At 40.5% G+C, this 21855-nt stretch overlaps 1 protein-coding gene across 2 annotated transcripts in view; it reads left to right on the forward strand.

Annotated features, from left to right (window-relative positions):
- Nucleotides 1-21855, forward strand: part of ARHGAP23 (Rho GTPase activating protein 23) — a 289496-nt gene that overhangs the window by 164956 nt on the left and 102685 nt on the right. For both annotated transcript variants that reach the window (XM_053697729.1, XM_053697720.1), the window contains exons 16-17: nt 14884-15039; nt 15122-15200. In XM_053697729.1, the coding sequence (XP_053553704.1) occupies nt 14884-15039; nt 15122-15200 (235 nt within the window). The remainder of the gene's footprint in view (nt 1-14883; nt 15040-15121; nt 15201-21855) is intronic.

The raw sequence follows: 21855 nt of genomic DNA on the forward strand, positions 1-21855 counted from the left end.
TAAAATTACTTTCTTGGAAAGTATTGTTCCTTTTGGTTATCTCTTCTGCTAGAAGAGTTTCTGAGTTTTCTGCTCTTTCTTGTGGATCTCCTTTTCTGATTTTTCATCAGGGTAAGGCAGTGTTCCTTCCTGTTATTCATTATTTTGTTCAGGCTTTAGTTCTTATCAAACCTGTCATTAAGCCAATTTCTCCTCCTTGGAGTTTTAATTTGGTTCTAAAGGCTTTACAGGCTCTTCTATTTGAGCATATGTTTTCTCTAGACATTATTTACTTTCATGGAAAGTATTTTTCTTTTTAGACATCTCTTCAGCTAGAACAATTTTTAATTATCTGTTCTTTCTTGTGAGTCTCCTTTTTCTGATTTTTTCATCAGGATAAGGTGGTTTTTGCTATCCTCATTTCAATTCTTACCTAAAGTTGTGATTTCTATCAACATTAGGGAGGAATTATTGTCTTTTCCTAAGACTTCTTTGGTAAGATTCTTTGGATATGTTAAGAGTTTTGAAATCTTATGTTGAAGCTATTCAGATTTCAGATAGTCTTCTAGTCTATTTGTTATCTTTTCTGGTGTTAGGAAGGTCAAAAGGCTTCTGCCATTTATTTGGCATCTTGCTTCAACTTTTGATTCATCATTCTTATTTGGAGTCGGGTGGATTCCTGCCTCGGAGGATTATGGCTCATTCTACTTGGTAAGTTTCTACTTCCTGGGCTTTTTAAGAATTAAGCTTCTGTTGATCAGATTTGCAAAGCAATGACTTGGTCTTCTTTGCATACTTTTACTATGTTCTACCATTTTGATGTTTTCTCTTCTTTAGAAGCAGTTTTGGTAGAATGGTACTTCAGGCAGCTGTTTCAGTTTGATTCTTCTGCTTATATTTTCAGTTTTTTTTCCATTATAAAAATTGAAACTTTTTTGATTTGGGTAGTGGATTAATTTTTCAGCGGAATTGGCTGTCTTTATTTTATCCCTCCCTCTCTAGTGACTCTTGCGTGGAAGTTCCACATCTTGGGTATTTATTATCCCATACGTCACTAGCTCATGGACTCTTGCTAATTACATGAAAGAAAACATAATTTATGTAAGAAATTACCTGATAAATTCATTTCTTTCATATTAGCAAGAGTCCATGAGGCCCACCCTTTTTTGTGGTGGTTATGATTTTTTGTATAAAGCACAATTATTCCAATTCCTTATTTTTTTGATGCTTTCGCTCCTTTTTTATCACCCCACTTCTTGGCTATTCGTTAAACTGAATTGTGGGTGTGGTGAGGGGTGTATTTATAGGCATTTTAAGGTTTGGGAAACTTTGCCCCTCCTGGTAGGAATGTATATCCCATACGTCACTAGCTCATGGACTCTTGCTAATATGAAAGAAATGAATTTATCAGGTAAGTTCTTACATAAATTATGTTTTTAAAAGTACAGTTACACTCATAACGCTGTCTATTTAAAAAAATGTTTTTTTTAAAAATTGCAATAAAAAGTTATAAGGGCTCAAAGATATGAGGTCTCAAGTCTTTGAAAAACAAAGGGCTGTAAAGGACTTTAACATAGAGATACATACATATACACATCTAAATATGTATATGTATGTATGTGTATATATGTATGTGTGTATATATATATATATATATATATATATATATATATATATATATATATATATATACAATATATATATATTTATTCATACAGTCATGGCCAAAAATATTGGCACCCCTGCATTTCTGTCAGATAATGCAACACTTTGCCCTGAAAATGTTTGCAATTACAAATGTTTAGGCATTCTCGTGTTTATTTCTTTTGTTTGTATTGGTATAACAAAAAAAATGGGGGAAACAAGCCAGATCTGACACATTCCACGTAAAACTTACAAATGGACTGGACAAAATTATTGGCACCCTCAATGTAATATTTGGTAGCACACCCCTTGGGAAAAATAACTGAAATCAATTGCTTCCTGTAACCATCAATGAGTTTCTTACACCTCTCTACTGGAATTTTGGACCACTCTTCTTTCGCCAACTACTCCAGGTCTCTCAGATTGGAAGGGTTCCTTTTCCCAACTGCTGTTTTGAGATCTCTCCACAGGTGGTGCTCTATGGGATTGAGATATGAACTCATTGCTTGCAAGTTCAGTGCTCACCAGCGCTTTTTCTTAAACCATTTCTGGGTGCTTTTTGACGTGTGCTTTGGATCATTGTCATTTTGTAAGTTCCATGACCTTGACTTTCTGACACTGGGCCCTACATTGCACTACAGAATTCTTTGGTAGCCTTCAGATTTTATGCACACAAGACATCCAGTGCCTGAAGCAACAAAGCAACCCCAAAACATCAGTGAACCTCCACCATGTTTGACTTTAGGGACTGTATTCTTTTCTTTAAAATCCTCATTTCTTTTTCTGAAAACAGTAGAATGAATAGGCTTTACCAAAAAGCTGTAATTTTATTTCGTCTGTCCACAGCACATTCTCCCAAAAGGATTTTGGCTTCTTCAGGTAAATTTTGGCTAACTCCAATCTGGATTTTTTATGTTTCTGTGTTAGCAGTGGGGTCCTCCTTGGTCTCCAACAATAGCGTCCCTTTTCATTCAGATGGCAACGTATAGTGCAAGCTGACACATTTGTACCTTGTGCCTGAAGGTCAGCTTGAATTTGTCTGGAAGTTGATTGAGGTTCTTTATCCACCATTCGAACAATCCATCGTTGCAATCTTTGATTTTTCTCTTTCGTCCACGTCCAGGGAGATTAGCTACAGTGCCATGGGCTGTAAACTTCTTGACAATGTTGCGCACAGTGGACGCAGGAACATTATGATCTCTGGAGATGGATTTTTAACCTTGAGATTGTTCATGCTTTTCTACAATTTTTGTTCTCAAATCCTCAGACAATTCTTTGCTGCTCTTTCTCTTCTCCATGCTCAGTGTGGCACACAGAGACACACAACAGAAAGGTTGAGTCAATTTTTCACCATTTTGATTAGTTGCTGGAGTGATTTCTATATTATCAGCACCTGATAATTGATGCAGGTTAGTTTAATTACAAATTACAGGAGCATCACAAACTTGGAATGCAATTATTTCTTACCATTTTGAGAAGGTGCTAATAATTTTGTCCAGTTCATATTTGGAGTTTTGCGTGGAATGTGTTAGATCTGACTTTTTTTCTCTCCACTTTTTTGTGTCATACCAATTCAAACTAAAGAAATACACATGAGAATGCCTAAACATTTGTAATTGCAACAATTATCTGGGTGAAGGGGTGCATTATCTGACAGAAATGCAACGGTGCCAATATTTTTGGCCATGACTGTATATATGTTTGTGTGTGTACATATGTATTTATGTATATGTGTATTTTCTTCTTAAATGGAAAGAGTCCACAGCTGCATTCATTACTTTTGGGAAATAAGAACCTGGCCACCAGGAGGAGGCAAAGACACCCCAGCCAAAGGCTTAAATACTCCTCACACTCCTCTCATCCCCCAGTCATTCTTTGCCTTTCGTCCCAGGAGGATGGCAGAGAAGTGTCAGAATTTTTTAAAAAAAATTTGTCTTATAGAGGGTAGTACTCTTCTGCATGGGACAAGAGTTTTAAGTAGTCCTGTCAGTCTCTCAGTGAGGGCTTGGATAAAAGTTAGAGTCCGGAGATGCAAGGAGTTTCTTTCTGCGAAACCATCCCGACTCATATTAACAGCTCCTCAAGCAATCTGTGTTGTTGAACTGCGCTTCGCTGTCCATGGCAGAGGCGATGCTACTATCCGTCACACTTAAAGGGTCGTGTTCCTGTTCCACGGCGTAGATTGCGGTAAGATCGTTTCATTTTAATTTACTGTAATGTGAATGTTTCCCGAGAGGCTACCACCTTGCGGGTCTATCTTATAACATAAGGGTATCAAGTGAGTCTCTTTTAGTATTTTAGAATCAAGGGTTAATATCTCCTGAGGGGGGTTATTGAACAGGGGGGGGTTTATAATCATGTTTATGTGATTCAACCTGCTTATGTGCAATGTTTACTGGGCTTGTGGTTGAAACATTGAGGCCTTTGGAAGTGAGGCGGCCTTTTGGCTGGGAGCACTTGTTTGGACTGTACGGTTCACCTTGTGTTCGTGCGTGGCTACGTTCTGTTGTTCCATTTCCACATTCCCGACCGTGTGGCGAAGGACATTTTCTAGTCCGCAGGGGTCTGGTCATAGGAGGTGGTGAGTGCCCCAGCCAGTGCAGTGCGGGTGTCAGGTGCCGTTTTAGTTTCTTTCATGTAATTAACAAGAGTCCATGAGCTAGTGACGTATGGGATATACATTCCTACCAGGAGGGGCAAAGTTTCCCAAACCTTAAAATGCCTATAAATACACCCCTCACCACACCCACAAATCAGTTTTACAAACTTTGCCTCCAAGGGAGGTGGTGAAGTAAGTTTGTGCTAGATTCTACGTTGATATGCGCTCCGCAGCAAGTTGGAGCCCGGTTTTCCTCTCAGCGTGCAGTGAATGTCAGAGGGATGTGAAGAGAGTATTGCCTATTGAATGCAGTGATCTCCTTCTACGGGGTCTATTTCATAAGGTTCTCTGTTATCGGTCGTAGAGATTCATCTCTTACCTCCCTTTTCAGATCGACGATATACTCTTATATTTACCATTACCTCTACTGATTCTCGTTTCAGTACTGGTTTGGCTTTCTACAAACATGTAGATGAGTGTCCTGGGGTAAGTAAGTCTTATTTTCTGTGACACTCTAAGCTATGGTTGGGCACTTTATTTATAAAGTTCTAAATATATGTATTCAAACATTTATTTGCCTTGACTCAGAATGTTCAACTTTCCTTATTTTCAGACAGTCAGTTTCATATTTGGGATTATGCATTGAATTATCATATTTTTCTTACCTCAAAAATTTGACTTTTTTCCCTGTGGGCTGTTAGGCTCGCGGGGGCTGAAAATGCTTCATTTTATTGCGTCATTCTTGGCGCGGACTTTTTTGGCGCAAAAATTCTTTTCCGTTTCCGGCGTCATACGTGTCGCCGGAAGTTGCGTCATTTTTTGACGTTATTTTGCGCCAAAAATGTCGGCGTTCCGGATGTGGCGTCATTTTTGGCGCCAAAAGCATTTAGGCGCCAAATAATGTGGGCGTCTTATTTGGCGCTAAAAAATATGGGCGTCGCTTTTGTCTCCACATTATTTCAGTCTCATTTTTCATTTGCTTCTGGTTGCTAGAAGCTTGATATTTGGCATTTTTTCCCATTCCTGAAACTGTCTTATAAGGAATTTGATCTATTTTGCTTTATATGTTGTTTTTTCTCTTACATATTGCAAGATGTCTCACGTTGCATCTGAGCCAGAAGATACTACAGGAAAACCACTGCCTGCTGGATCTACCAAAGCTAAGTGTATCTGCTGTAAACTTTTGGTAGCTATTCCTCCAGCTGTTGTTTGTATTAATTGTCATGACAAACTTGTTAAAGCAGATAATATTTCCTTTAGTGATGTACCATTGCCTGTTGCAGTTCCCTCAACATCTAAGGTGCAGAATGTTCCTGATAACATAAGAGATTTTGTTTCTGAATCCATAAAGAAGGCTTTGTCTGTTATTTCTCCTTCTAGTAAACGTAAAAAGTCTTTTAAATCTTCTCTCTCTACAGATGAATTTTTAAATGAACACCATCATTCTGATTCTTTGGACTCTTCTGGTTCAGAGGATTCTATCTCAGAGATTGATGCTGATAAATCTTCATATTTATTTAAGATGGAATTTATTCGCTCTTTACTTAAAGAAGTACTAATTGCTTTAGAAATAGAGGATTCTAGTCCTCTTGATACTAATTCTATACGTTTGGATAAGGTTTTTAAAGCTCCTGCGGTTATTCCAGAAGTCTTTCCTGTTCCTAATGCTATTTCTGCAGTAATTTCCAAGGAATGGGATAAATTGGGTAATTCATTTACTCCTTCTAAACGTTTTAAGCAATTATATCCTGTTCCGCCTGACAGGTTAGAATTTTGGGACAAAATCCCTAAAGTTGATGGGGCTATTTCTGCCCTTGCTAAACGTACTACCATTCCTACGTCAGATGGTACCTCGTTTAAGGATCCTTTAGATAGAAAAATTGAATCTTTTCTAAGAAAAGCTTATCTATGTTCAGGTAATCTTCTTAGACCTGCTATATCATTGGCTGATGTTGCTGCAGCTTCAACTTTTTGGTTGGAAACTCTAGCGCAACAAGTAACAAATCGTGATTCTCATGATATTATTATTCTTCTCCAGCATGCTAATAATTTTATCTGTGATGCCATTTTTGATATTATTAGAGTTGATGTTAGGTTTATGTCTCTGGCTATCTTAGCCAGAAGAGCTTTATGGCTTAAGACCTGGAATGCTGATATGGCTTCTAAATCAACTCTACTTTCCATTTCTTTCCAGGGAAACAAATTATTTGGTTCTCAGTTGGATTCTATTATTTCAACTGTTACTGGTGGGAAAGGAACTTTTTTACCACAGGATAAAAAATCTAATGGTAAAAACAGGGCTAACAATCGTTTTCGTTCCTTTCGTTTCAACAAAGAACAAAAGCCTGATCCTTCGTCCTCAGGAGCAGTTTCAGTTTGGAAACCATCTCCAGTCTGGAATAAATCCAAGCCTGCTAGAAAGGCAAAGCCTGCTTCTAAGTTCACATGAAGGTACGGCCCTCATTCCAGTTCAGCTGGTAGGGGGCAGGTTACGTTTTTTCAAAGAAATTTGGATCAATTCTGTTCACAATCTTTGGATTCAGAACATTGTTTCAGAAGGGTACAGAATTGGTTTCAAGATGAGACCTCCTGCAAAGAGATTTTTTCTTTCCCGTGTCCCAGTAAATCCAGTGAAAGCTCAAGCATTTCTGAATTGTGTTTCAGATCTAGAGTTGGCTGGAGTAATTATGCCAGTTCCAGTTCCGGAACAGGGGATAGGGTTTTATTCAAATCTCTTCATTGTACCAAAGAAGGAGAATTCCTTCAGACCAGTTCTGGATCTAAAATTATTGAATCGTTATGTAAGGATACCAACGTTCAAGATGGTAACTGTAAGGACTATATTGCCTTTTGTTCAGCAAGGGAATTATATGTCCACAATAGATTTACAGGATGCATATCTGCATATTCCGATTCATCCAGATCATTATCAGTTCCTGAGATTCTCTTTTCTAGACAAGCATTACCAATTTGTGGCTCTACCGTTTGGCCTTGCTACAGCTCCAAGAATTTTCACAAAGATTCTCGGTGCCCTTCTGTCTGTAATCAGAGAACAGGGTATTGTGGTATTTCCTTATTTGGACGATATCTTGGTACTTGCTCAGTCTTTACATTTAGCAGAGTCTCATACGAATCGACTTGTGTTGTTTCTTCAAGATCATGGTTGGAGGATCAATTTACCAAAAAGTTCTTTGATTCCTCAAACAAGAGTAATCTTTCTGGGTTTCCAGATAGATTCAGTGTCCATGACTCTGTCTTTAACAGACAAGAGACGTCTAAAATTGATTACAGCTTGTCGAAACCTTCAGTCTCAATCATTCCCTTCGGTAGCCTTATGCATGGAAATTCTAGGTCTTATGACTGCTGCATCGGACGCGATCCCCTTTGTTCGTTTTCACATGCGACCTCTTCAGCTCTGTATGCTGAACCAATGGTGCAGGGATTACACGAAGATATATCAATTAATATCTTTAAAACCGATTGTTCGACACTCTCTAACGTGGTGGACAGATCACCTTCGTTTAATTCAGGGGGCTTCTTTTGTTCTTCCGACCTGGACTGTAATTTCAACAGATGCAAGTCTCACAGGTTGGGGAGCTGTGTGGGGATCTCTGACGGCACAAGGAGTTTGGGAATCTCAGGAGGTGAGATTACCGATCAATATCTTGGAACTCCGTGCAATTTTCAGAGCTCTTCAGTTTTGGCCTCTTCTGAAGAGAGAATCGTTCATTTGTTTTCAGACAGACAATGTCACAACTGTGGCATACATCAATCATCAAGGAGGACTCACAGTCCTCTGGCTATGAAAGAAGTATCTCGAATTTTGGTTTGGGCGGAATCCAGCTCCTGTCTAATCTCTGCGGTTCATATCCCAGGTGTAGACAATTGGGAAGCGGATTATCTCAGTCGCCAAACGTTGCATCCGGGCGAATGGTCTCTTCACCCAGAGGTATTTCTTCAGATTGTTCAAATGTGGGGGCTCCCAGAGATAGATCTGATGGCCTCTCATCTAAACAAGAAACTTCCCAGGTATCTGTCCAGATCCCGGGATCCTCAGGCGGAGGCAGTGGATGCATTATCACTTCCTTGGAAGTATCATCCTGCCTATATCTTTCCGCCTCTAGTTCTTCTTCCAAGAGTAATCTCCAAGATTCTGAGGGAATGCTCGTTTGTTCTGCTAATAGCTCCGGCATGGCCTCACAGGTTTTGGTATGCGGATCTTGTCCGGATGGCATCTTGCCAACCATGGACTCTTCCGTTAAGACCAGACCTTCTGTCGCAAGGTCCTTTTTTCCATCCGGATCTGAAATCCTTAAATTTAAAGGTATGGAGATTGAACGCTTGATTCTTGGTCAAAGAGGTTTCTCTGACTCCGTGATTAATACTATGTTACAGGCTCGTAAATCTGTATCTCGAGAGATATATTATAGAGTCTGGAAGACTTATATTTCTTGGTGTCTTTCTCATCATTTTTCTTGGCATTCTTTTAGAATACCGAGAATTTTACAGTTTCTTCAGGATGGTTTAGATAAGGGTTTGTCCGCAAGTTCTTTGAAAGGACAAATCTCCGCCCTTTCTGTTCTTTTTCACAGAAAGCTTGCTATTCTTCCTGATATTCATTGTTTTGTACAAGCTTTGGTTCGTATAAAACCTGTCATTAAGTCTATTTCTCCTCCTTGGAGTTTGAATTTGGTTCTGGGAGCTCTTCAAGCTCCTCCGTTTGAACCTATGCATTCATTGGACATTAAATTACTTTCTTGGAAAGTTTTGTTCCTTTTGGCCATCTCTTCTGCTAGAAGAGTTTCTGAATTATCTGCTCTTTCTTGTGAGTCTCCTTTTCTGATTTTTCATCAGGATAAGGCGGTGTTGCGAACTTCTTTTGAATTTTTACCTAAAGTTGTGAATTCCAACAACATTAGTAGAGAAATTGTGGTTCCTTCATTATGTCCTAATCCTAAGAATTCTAAGGAGAAATCGTTGCATTCTTTGGATGTTGTTAGAGCTTTGAAATATTATGTTGAAGCTACGAAATCTTTCCGTAAGACTTCTAGTCTATTTGTTATCTTTTCCGGTTCTAGGAAAGGCCAGAAAGCTTCTGCCATTTCTTTGGCATCTTGGTTGAAATCTTTAATTCATCTTGCCTATGTTGAGTCGGGTAAAATTCCGCCTCAGAGAATTACAGCTCATTCTACTAGGTCAGTATCTACTTCCTGGGCGTTTAGGAATGAAGCTTCGGTTGACCAGATCTGCAAAGCAGCAACTTGGTCCTCTTTGCATACTTTTACTAAATTCTACCATTTTGATGTATTTTCTTCTTCTGAAGCAGTTTTTGGTAGAAAAGTTCTTCAGGCAGCGGTTTCAGTTTGAATCTTCTGCTTATGTTTTTTGTTAAACTTTATTTTGGGTGTGGATTATTTTCAGCAGGAATTGGCTGTCTTTATTTTATCCCTCCCTCTCTAGTGACTCTTGTGTGGAAAGATCCACATCTTCGGTAGTCATTATCCCATACGTCACTAGCTCATGGACTCTTGTTAATTACATGAAAGAAAACATAATTTATGTAAGAACTTACCTGATAAATTCATTTCTTTCATATTAACAAGAGTCCATGAGGCCCACCCTTTTTTGTGGTGGTTATGATTTTTTTGTATAAAGCACAATTATTCCAATTCCTTATTTTATATGCTTCGCACTTTTTTTCTTATCACCCCACTTCTTGGCTATTCGTTAAACTGATTTGTGGGTGTGGTGAGGGGTGTATTTATAGGCATTTTAAGGTTTGGGAAACTTTGCCCCTCCTGGTAGGAATGTATATCCCATACGTCACTAGCTCATGGACTCTTGTTAATATGAAAGAAATGAATTTATCAGGTAAGTTCTTACATAAATTATGTTTTTTTCACTACTTTAGTCCATATTTAAATATCCTCTATCCAGCTATGGAGGATTCTGATACTGAGACTATTTTGATTTCAGATTCTGTGTCTGATGATGAATCTGGAGGGGCCTCTTTGACACCTGTCAACCAGTTTTGTTCCGTATGCCATTTTAGAGTGCCTGGTTCCTCGGGCTCGGGGAATCCAGGGACTGCTGAGCCATCCGCCTCTGGGGGTCCTGTCCTCCGAGAGGCAAGTTCCCTACCAAATCATACTTCTGCAAATGCGGGTAACCCAGTTTATGGTTCCTCCATGCGGGGTGACGTGTTTCCCCCGGAGGTTGCAGCACGTTTTCGCTTCCACATAATGTTGGCGATTGTTCGACTGCAGAGTCCAGATGTTTATTTGAGAATGTGCTCGTGCTCTATTGTCCTGGGCCTTCCGCCTTGGGGAGGGCCTCTACAGTTCGCCGTGGGGGTATCTGTCCCTGAGTGTTGTGCCTTCCGTTACAGGATTCCACACCTTCGCGTGTTGCTCAGACATGTTTTTCAGTTATTGAATGACCCTATCGTTACCAGATACGGCGATTTTAAATCTGATAATTCAAATGGTGCACCTCATTAGACATGTGGGGATGAAGTAATCTCCTGATTGTCATTTGTTAGAGATCTTTCCCAGTTTTGTGTGATAGGGCTCCGTTTGGCTGGTCCTGCGGGTAGGCCTGTTTCTTTTTGGGCGTTAACCTCCGGGTTGCCTTATATTTTATTTATATCCGATGGGATGTCTTTATTTTTTTTTTGTTTCCTTCTGGAACCTTCTGAGATTGATACTCTTTATTACTTCTTCGGAAGTTGTTGGACATGTTAGTCCTCTGTTTCAAATGTCTGTTTTCTGTTTTTTCTTCTACGAGGGAAAATTTTCGCAGGTTGTCGTTTGGGACCCTAGGTGCAGGCTGGTCCTGTAGGGTTCGTTCGGTTTTGCGGATGTTCAGACACGTGGCTCTGTTCTGCTCGGCTGGTTCGGTAGAAGCGCCGAGTGCTCAGGTAATCATTGTTTTTCATGTTCAACTAAGCATTCGAGAGGACCTGTGGGTCTGTGAGGTGGGAAGGATTGTTTCAGTCCTTATAGCCTTCAGTCACAGATGACCGGGCAGGGGAGTTTTTCCGCTGCGTCACTTTATCTGATCTTAGAGTTTCCTACCCCATGTGGTGGAGGGTGGGGGGCTTAATGCCCCTTACCGCTATTGAGCGGTTTGGCCTTCATTTTTTATGCCTCTGGATGTGTCCTTTTGGGCTTGATCCAACAGCTTGTACAGGATAGCTGTCTAGCATGCGGAACGTTTGCAGTTTGAAACCTGTTGCAGCTCTCGACACCTTGCAGGTGTACGCATAGCTGTTTCTAGTATGTCTAGATGCAGCTCTTACTCTTGACTGAGTTATAAAGAGGCCTTTGGGTCTTCTTCCATTGCCTCCGGATTAGTGGATCTCCTTTTAGGGATCTGTGTTTCCGGGTGATGGTTGTTCCCTGCGGGGAATTTTGTTAAGCTCTGGGTTTTCCGGAGCTGGGTAGGCTTAGTGCCTTCTCTTCCTTGTGTTCTCTGCTTGTGCGGAGGTGTTAGGGAGACTTGTCCTGCTAGTAGGAATTTTTTGGACCTCGAGGTATCCCTTGGTTGTCCTGAGGCTCTGAGAAGTATCTTCATACGACTTCTAGCCTTGCTTCTTGGAACGTTGGACTTTAGCTAGGGGTGGTTCCTTTCTTTGGTCAGAGCTTCGAGTTCTTCTCGCTATCCGGATTCTCTGGATATGCATCCATACCCTTGTGTCAGGCTTTTTGGCCGGTTGGGGTGTTTAGTTTTAGGGTAAGGTTTGCCTAAACTATTAGGTGCCCGGACCTGTTTTTCCTCCCTGAGACTTCCGTTTGCTGATGCTTTGCTTGGCCTTTTTACTGACTCAGTCTTGGGTGGTTTTGGAATCTTCGATCTCAGGGCTGCTCGGGGTGTTCCACGGTAGTAGGAACTTGGGCTATGTCCTTGTTCCATCTACCTCACCTGGTCATGGTTGGCCAGGTTTTCGGAGTATTTTTAACTGTTTGCAACAAAGTGGCTCATGTCATCTGGTGGTTAGCCGTGTGGCTTGAGCCTCAAGGGTTGTTGGTTCATACCCAGCTGCTGGCGCTGGATGTCCAATTTCTGGTGCGCCTTAGGGTTGCATTCCCCTGGTCAGCTTGCCAGTGTTCCCGTGGATTCCCTGCTCTGCAGGCGAATCAAATGGGTTGGCTGTGCCTCTGCTTGGCAAGCTACTCGTAGGGGGGTCCTTTTCTAGGACATCTGTGTTAGGAATTTCATCTCCCATTAGCCGGTGCCTTCGGGCCTTTGAGGACTGTTGTTGCCCTTCCGGCATCATCCCTTTTCTTTAGGGGATATTCCCCTCCCTATGGAGATAGAGTCCTTGCTTAGGGCTTCTCCTGGATGGGAGGCGGAAAGGTGGGATTGGTTCCCCCTGGGGTCTTGCTGGCTCTAAGCAGACTTGTTGGGCCTTTATTTTGATAGATCCTTAGGTCTATGGCCTTGTTGTCTGTTTCAGAGTCATGTTGTACTTGTGCTCTGTGGGGATGGCTGTGCTATCCTTAAGCTCATTCCTGTACCTGTTTCGGGATTCTTTTGTTTCCCTGTCTTGGATCCCGGAGGCTGGGTTGGTCCAGCTGAGTGTGGGTCTGCAAGTCAGGATGGCCGAGCGGTCTAAGGAACTGCGTTTGCGCAGTCTCCTCTGGATGTGTGAGCTTGTTGAGTCTATCTGCTAGGGTATAGATTTCCCTTTCAACTTGCTCTATTGATTAGAAGAGGGTTTTCTCTTCCTTCGGGTTCTGAGAGTATACTCTCCTACTCAGGGGACCTCGATTGAGGTTTTTGTGTTCCCCTTTTCAGGGACCTGTGTGTAGGTCCGGCGACTTAGGTTGCCTGGAACGTGCCCTCTGTATGGGGTTTGCTTTTGTGGTCTGTTTCTTGTTTCACTGCTTCTTCTTCTTCGCAAGTACCCTCTGTGTCGTCCTGTTGTGGACTCTGTGTTCTCAAACTTGTTTTTTTTTCACCTTGGTGTATTACACACTTTTTCATGGTCGAATACCTTGGTATTCTATGGCCAGACACTGGGAGAACTTTGCCTCTTCCATTGCATTCCGTGCTTGCAGGATATTGGGGAGACATCTGTTCTGTCTCTGTGCCTGGTCTTCTCCCAGGTTTCGCTTAGTATAGACGTGGCCTCCTTTCCCTGTTTGGGCCCCTTTGGGTCACATTCCAATGAGCTGGGCTCACTAGTGGAGGTGTTCCTTTTTGTATTAGGGGACCTTTCGGTTTCCTTGGTTCTCCTTTGCCTTGTTTCCTTGGGGGTTTCGGCTGGTGTCTCCTTCATTTGTGGAGATGAGCGGTGGAGGACTGTTTGTTGGGCGACGGTGTCTCCTGGAGGACTGTTGGCTCAGTCGAGTCTGTTTGCGGTCTCTAGTTTGGCTTCTGAACTAACTGCTAGTCAGTGTCACTGGGGCTTTTCCTCTTAAAATTTTCTCAGCTTCGGATGAAGCAGGGTTTTTTATTGGGTAGAGGTTCAGGCCTGGTGCCCTCAGTATGGTCCGGCTATTGTACCCTACCGTCTTGGCATTCAGTGTCCTCTATAGCTTGGGTATTGTTTTCCCAAAAGTAACGAATGCAGCTGTGGACTCTTTCCATTTAAGAAGAAAACCATAAATTATGCTTACCTAATAATTTCCTTTTCTTCTGATGGAAAGAGTCCACAGCTCCCCACCCGTAATTTTATGTGGGGCATCCTTATATTCTTCTGGCACCATTCACCCTAATATTTCTTCTACTGTTCCTTGTTCCTTGGCAGAATGACTGGGGGATAAGGGGAGTGGGAGGAGTATTTAAGCTTTTGGCTGGGTTGTCTTTGCCTCCTCCTGGTGGCCAGGTTCTTATTTCCCAAAAGTAATGAATGTAGTTGTGGACTCTTTCCATCAAAAGAAAAGGAAATTATCAGGTAAGCATAATTAAAGTTTTATGTATTTAAAGACATATATACACATAAACAAATATGTATACATACTGTATATAGACCTAAATATAAGTGCATTGAAGCCCTTGCAGTCAAGTAGCTGAAAACATGTTAAAGCATATTTATGCAATATTCATATTTAATTAAGTATTTAACTGTGGATTTACTGTAAATATTTCACATTCCAATGTTCTTCAAATAGGGGAATATGTTCTATGAATAAAATATATATCTTCTTCTATGTGAACATTGGAATGTGAATTATTAATATTTCATGTTGGGTTAGCGCACTTCAGAAAATGGGATCAGGTTTGTGTAATGGGGGAATACGTTAACATGGTTGCAATATTCCAAGTTCGGCTCCGTGCGTTGGGTTAGCACTCGTGCAAAAACTTTTTACTTTCACTTTATAATATGCATGCTACCTAACGTGCATAAAGCTTACTTCTAGCAGAGTTAACTCGCAAGTGTGAACACAAACTACTGCTCCACTCGTAATCGAGCCCAAGATGTGTGATCACAAAACACTTACAAATATGTCTTTACAACGTACTGTGTGCTTCAGTTTGTATAAAACTTTGTAGACAATTGTTGTGGTTGTCAATAAACAAGGGGTATATGTGCTGTGACATTGATCTCTGTGTATTGTTACTGTTACATTTGTTCAGCAGAAAGTAATTATTAATATTGATTGATTGTACTCTAGAAGAGAATATATCTGATTATTTTAATCTCTGTTCTACAGAAAGTACCTCTGATTGTAGAGTTGTGCTGCACGTTGGTAGAACAGAAGGGTCTGGAGTACATGGGAATTTACCGTGTTCCAGGAAACAATGCGGTTGTATGCAGTCTGCAGGAACAACTCAACAAGGGCTTGAATGACCCTAATGTGCAAGACCAGGTTAGTGGTTTATTGACTCACCTAATTCTCAAACCTTCAGTGAGGACTCTCCTTCTGATTCCTTATTGTCTTCTGTGTGCAGCGATGGCAGGACCTTAACGTTGTCAGCAGCCTCCTTAAATCCTTTTTCCGGAAACTTCCAGAGCCTCTTTTTACAGACAGTAAGTATTGCCCTTAGTCTCTGTATTTTTTGTTTATGGAAGGGCAGGCGAGTAGACTGCTGGATTATAAAGGTGGTAGTGATGAATTGAATTCACTTTTAATAAGTTTGCTTGTGGAATTTGCCTTAATGAGCTGCCTTAACCTCTTAAGGACATATGACAGAATTTTTCCGTCATAAAACCATTGAGCAAACTGAAAGCTGTGTCCTTAAAGGGTTAAAGGGACATCAAACCCAGTGTTTTATGACTGTCAATAAATAGCCTCTGCAAATAAGATAACATAACATAATTCTATAATTGGGATAACTTAAAGAGACAATAAAGTTAAAAAAAACTTTCCTAATTCAGATAGATAATGGTCCAGATTATAAGTGGAGCGCAAAATATCGCTTTTGTTAAACGATATTTGCGCTCCACTTTGTAATACCAGCGCACGCAAAGGTGCATTGTTATTACAGGTGAGGTGCAATGCAAATGCGACCTCGCCTTTGCATTGCATGGAAACATTGCTCTTCCATAGTCTTCAATGGGAGCCTAGTTCTCATGCCGTGAGACACAGCAAGAAAACTAGCGCAGCAAAGGGGGTAATTTGTGCGGTAATGGGCAGAAAATGTAAATATATATGTATATGTTATATATATATATATATATATATATATATATATATATCCACCGTGTGTGTCTGCACTCCCAATGCTGTGTGGTCATCCACCAGGGTGCAAAGTCAATCAAGTATGCAATCTATTTCCAATAAAGGACTGCACTCGCTGGATTTAGTTAAAGAAACCTTTAAATCTTTATTGTGGTAACGTTTCGGGGTTCACAGACCCCTTCCTCAGACCAGATAACAGTGCAAGTGAACAGAGTGTGCAATATATAGCACTAGCCCCACCCATCACCAATTTCAAACATTGCGCCAAAAACATAATCACCATGGTAACACATAAACAAGGCCTAATGACCAAATCACCAAAATGTAACAACCAGAAAATAAAAATAAAAAAACAAAGATACAATGCACTGCAAATGCAAATATCTCACAATATCTCATAGCTGAATAGTGTAATATATACACACACACACACACTCATAAGGGTGTAGACATAAGAGATTACATAGATACAGTTACATTAATCATAATGTAATAGCATAGTCTCAGAGGATTACAAGAATAAATTTAGGCAAGCACTGATCCTTCATACACAGATTTAGATTACAACATATGCATCAAGGGAATCTTTAAAGCAGCATCATTGTAGGCAAACCTTATTATCGTATCTGCCACAGATAGCCAGAATAGATATTTACATGAGCTATCAACATAAGCAATCATCATTGAATAAGCCATCCACATTATAACTCAATATAAACGCATAATCATTTAAACTTCTTTCAATCGGAACTGTGTAGCTAGCGTTTACATAACAGAACTGCTATTTGAGATACATGTTCCTTGCATTTACCTACCGCATGTACTAACCTCTCCTATGGTAATAGTTAACTATGTGAGATGTGTCCAGCCACTCTAATAACTGCAAAAGTAAAGACTCCCATATTCTGTGTCAAACCTCCTGGGCTCGCAATGCCGTGTGTTATGTCCCATGTAGCCAGTGAGCTAACCGGCCCGTGTTATGCCATTGTAGGACCCCATGTAAAGAACCTAGCCAATGTGATAGAATTTACCGTTATCAAATGTGGCATAACTATAGGAATGCTATGTGGCATATACATCCATATTATGTGACAAGTGTGTTAAAGAACACTTACCCCGGGAACAGGCGCGGCTCAACCCTGCAGCACGCAAGTGTAAGTTTCAACCTGACCGCATGGCTAATTAGCATAGCCTGTTCGTCACTATGTGGGCGTTACTCAGTCACGGAGTGACTGAGGAGTAAACAAATAGAGTTCTGCAGAGCCGCCCATGTGTCTATCGCATCAGAGCCCCTATGTATTCCCTTACAGGGCCAGACGTCAGACATCGAATGCATAGAATTATTGTTACAAAGCACATCCAATAAGTGCCATATAGCCAAAAATGATCTTGGATGTATAAGGGCATCAGTGTTGGATATTGTATAAACTGTAGCTATAGCAGGTATTTCTTTATGTGTTAGAATTGCGATGGGCAGAGAGGGGTAAATAGCTAATCCACAGCTGAAAAGATATCAATAGTCAATATACAAATGAGCAAAACTATATAAGTAAAGCTTAATGTCTTACACAATAGATGATTAAATTCACTCTCAATGCAGATTGCCTATTGTGTCCTAATTGCTGCAATAAATCATCAGCAATTAATTAAACAGAGGGGGGTGGTTAGGTACTGTCATAGCGTGTCAAATACTAACCCCGGACTCTCTGGAATAAGGTTTTGTCCATTGTTATAATATATAACCTATAACCTATTGAGAGGATTAGCATAGGATAGACTGCATGGTCTGTGACTGGTGTGACATATCCAATATATGGATGATCTAGCAATCTTATATGACCCCACTTAAAAAAACATTAATTATGCTGTCTTGTGCCCGAGAGCGTTACTCGTACAGAAGGATCTCAAAAGGACTATCATTGATCCACTGTATACATCTGGCAATCAAGATATCTTAACTTGAGAAAACAGTAAAAAACAGTAAAAAAAACAGTACACATACAGTTAGGGGTGGGCGAGTCGCAGCACCTGGATAGGTATGCCACTTGAGTGTAAAAGAGATCAGGATGTTCAGAGCATGGCACTTGTAGTTCAATATACCATATATATTGTAGAGTTGCTCCCTATCAGCGTGAGAGCAAGCTTAATTAGTCCTCTAAGAAATGTCAACTATGAGTTTCTTATTGTATACATGAACATATGTCTAGGTCATTAATCAAGCCTTCAGAGGAAACAGTGCCAATCATTTGACATGTTTAATCCTCTGGGGTAGATGGTATCCAATCTATGAATCCATCTAGCCTCCATTTGTAAGAGACTTCTACCACGGTCACCATCGCGCATAAGGGGGGGGACGTGGTCAATTAAGATGAAGCGTAAATTAGTTACCTTATGTCCTGCGTGTAAAAAATGTCTTGCCACCGGTTGATCCGAAGTCCCTTTGTCAATGGCAGTCCGTATAGCTGAGCGATGGTTTGCCATTCTTAGACGTGCGTTATCCGTTGTTTTACCAACGTAAAAACGTCCACAACAACAGCTCAATAGGTATACCACATAGTTAGTAGTGCAGGTGATAAAGTGCCTTATAGTGAATTTTTGGTTAGTGTGGGGGTGTCTGAATATTTTGCATGGGATCATAACGCTGCAAGTTGTGCAACCCTTGCACCTGTAACATCCCATTTTATTAGTTTTTAGCCATTTCTTGGTGTAACTCTGTTGCGGGTCTGTTTGCATTAGTATGTCCCTCAGACTTCTGCTCCGCCTATACCCCATAATTGGTGGATCCATATGTCCGAATGGCAGTGTTTGGTCCGTGCCCAAAATTTCCCACCTCTTGCAGATTGAGTCAGCCAACGGTTTCTTTCCTCTGTCGAAGGTAGTTGTAAAGATCATCCTTGGAGTCTCATTCCTATTACTTGCTGGCTTACCTTGTGTAATATACACATATTAACACATACATATATATGTATATAAGCATATAAATAATTAGACCACAATGTAAAGGCAATGTAACACCCCACAGCTGCCGACTTTAGCCCCCAAAAACTGCCAAGTGCAATAATTAAAAACAAACACTTCAGTTTGGGGGCAATAGGGGGACATTTAGAAAATTAACCATTTCTTGAATATTTAATCAACTACAAATTATTATTATTATTCTTATTAGCTAATTTCAATACATTATTATATGTATCATTTTTTATTAACTAGATTATAAGTGGAGTGCTATTGATAGCGCAGGGGGCACAAAATTGTCTTTCATGATTTGGACAGAACATACAATTTTAAACAACTTTCCAATTTGCTGCTATTATCACATTTGCTTCACTCTCTTGTTATTCTTTGTGGAAGGAACATTATTGCACTACTGGCAGCTAGCTGAACACAACTACTTAGCTTATCAGAAGAAACAAATGTGTGCAGGCACCTATCAGCAGCTAGCTAGGATATGTGCATATTCTTTTTTAACAAGGGATACCAAGAGAACGAAGCACATTTGAAAATAGAAGTGAATTTAAAAATGTCTTAAAATGACATGCTCTATCTGAATCCTGCAAGTTTTATTTGGACTTTCCTATCACTTTAACAGATAAGCCAATGACCTTGGATTGCACAAAGGCATAATTTTGTTCAGTGTTGCTAACATTTACCCACTTCTAGTATATCAAATAGAGAAATAAATGCACCTGTATTTGTGTATATGTGCTATGCTTGCTCAGTGACAGAACACAATACTACCCATGTGCAATTCTAAGGAGGAGTACTTTTAATACCTCCAGAATATTGCAACAGATACGTTCAAATCATAGTCCCTTAAAATGTATTCTGTCCAATGGTCTATGTTCTCTTTATATTGTTAAAAAAAACTAGGATGAACTTACATAGTTCACTTGTTTAAACCGCCTGGGTTCAGGGTCAGTATCTTCTGTATTGACACTGGCTTGTATGTGTGGGAGCAGAGATTCTCAGGTGTGATATAAAGAGTATATATTAAAATAAATGAATTAATACTTTACTGGATGTTTCAGCTGAGCACTGCAATACTTTGTATTAAAGAAAGCACTGTACATCATGGAGTGAGCTGCAGTTTCTTTTCATTAAATATTTAGTTTATTTATATATACACCCTTAGTGGCCACTTGTTTATGTACACCTGTTCATTAAAACAAATAACCAGCAAATCTTATGGCTGCAACTCAGTATATATGTGGACATGGTGAAGAGGTTTGTGGATATGAATGTTGGTGCCAGACATGTTGGTTTCAGCATCTCAGTAACAATTGATCTCCTGGGATTTTCATGCACTACATTCTGTAAAGTTTACAGAGAATGGTGAGATGAACAAAAACAACCACAGAGCATCAGTCATGTGGGTGAAATACCTTGTAAATTAGAGACATCATGACTAATGGCTGTACTTAAGCGAATAGGCCACAAATATACATTGACCACTCTTTACAACAGTAGTCTGCAGAAATGAATCTTTGAACTTATAACTAGTTTAACACAAGCAGGATATAGCAGCAGAAGCTAACACTGGATTCTGGTCCTCTTAGATAACAACAAGGAATTTGAAGTTACAAATTGCATGATTGACGATCGGGAAATGTTACATGAATTTCTGTGATAAAGATGGTACTGTCTGACTTTGACATAAACTGTATGAATGCACCCTGTCATGTGTCCGCAGGGGCCTGACCATAGTATGAGAGGTTGTGGTACAATCTGTATTCATATAATTAAATCAATCTCACTCCACTTTAAATAGGTGCTGTACTTACCAGCTTGTGGAGGATGTTTGTTTCACTAATATATTGCCACTGTTTGTGTTTGTCCCCACTAAACGTGGCAAGTAGGGTTGCCAACCCTTCTGTATTTCCATCTTAATATGGGAAGTGTCCACAGTGTTTGCAGAGATTTGCAAGAGGAAGATCTTATAACGTCTCAATACAAAGCTACCCAAATATGGGTCAAGGTACAGGGATCCTCAGGCGGAGCTAACAGATGCATTAGTGGTGCCTTGGAGGTTCAATTTAATTTATCCTTTCCGGCCGTTGCCGCTACTTCCTAGTGTAGTGACTCGAGTCAAGCAGGTGTTAGTGATACTGATTGCTCCGTCTTGGCTGCGAAGGATGTGGTTTGCGGATCTAGAGGGGATGTCACCATCTCCTCCGTGGAAGTTGCCTTGTCGCAGGGATCTGCTGACCAAGATCTCTTTGTTCATCAATGTCTAGATTCTCTGAGGCTGACTGCGTGAAAATTGAACGCTTAGTCCTAGCCAAGAGAGGGTTTTCTGAGATATTTTCACTCTCATTTAAGCTTGTAAGCTGGTTGCTCGTTGCATCTATCATAAGGTGTGGCGGACCTACTTATTCTGTTCTCCAGGATGAACTGTAGAAGGGCTTTTCTGCAAGTCCCCTGATGGGACAGTTTTCGACCTTGTCTGTGTTACTGCACAAGAGGTTCGCTGAGCTTCCAGATGTGCAGCTATTTGTTCAGGCTCTGCTGGGATCTGACCAGTGTTTAGATATAAGGCTCCTCCTTGGAGTTTAAATCCTGTTCTTAAAGTTTTGCAACGGCCTCCATTGGAGCCTATGCATGAAGTATACATTAAATTGTTGTCTTGGAAGGTTCCTTTCCTACTGGCTATTGCTTATGCACGCAGAGTATCTGTGATTGCTGCCTTGCAATGCGTCCTCCTTATCTGGCTTTTCATGCCGATAAGGCATGAACCAAGTTAGGGTTTCTTCCTAAGGTTGTGTCAATTTGCAAAATCAATCAAGAGATTGTGGTTCCTTTCTTATGTCCTATTCCTCCTTTGTTGAAGGAACATTTACAACGTATTTCTGGATGTGGTTTGTGCCTTGAAGTTCTATCTTCGGGCCACAAAGGAATTTAGACAAACCTCTTTCTCTGTTTGTTCTCTTTTCCGAGAAGCGTAGGGGTCAGAGGGCCTTCCTCGACTTCCTTATCTTTTTGTCTGAGAAGTGTTATCCGTTTAGC

Source organism: Bombina bombina, chromosome 1, assembly GCF_027579735.1.
Source record: "Bombina bombina isolate aBomBom1 chromosome 1, aBomBom1.pri, whole genome shotgun sequence".
Taxonomy (NCBI): Eukaryota; Metazoa; Chordata; class Amphibia; order Anura; family Bombinatoridae; genus Bombina; species Bombina bombina.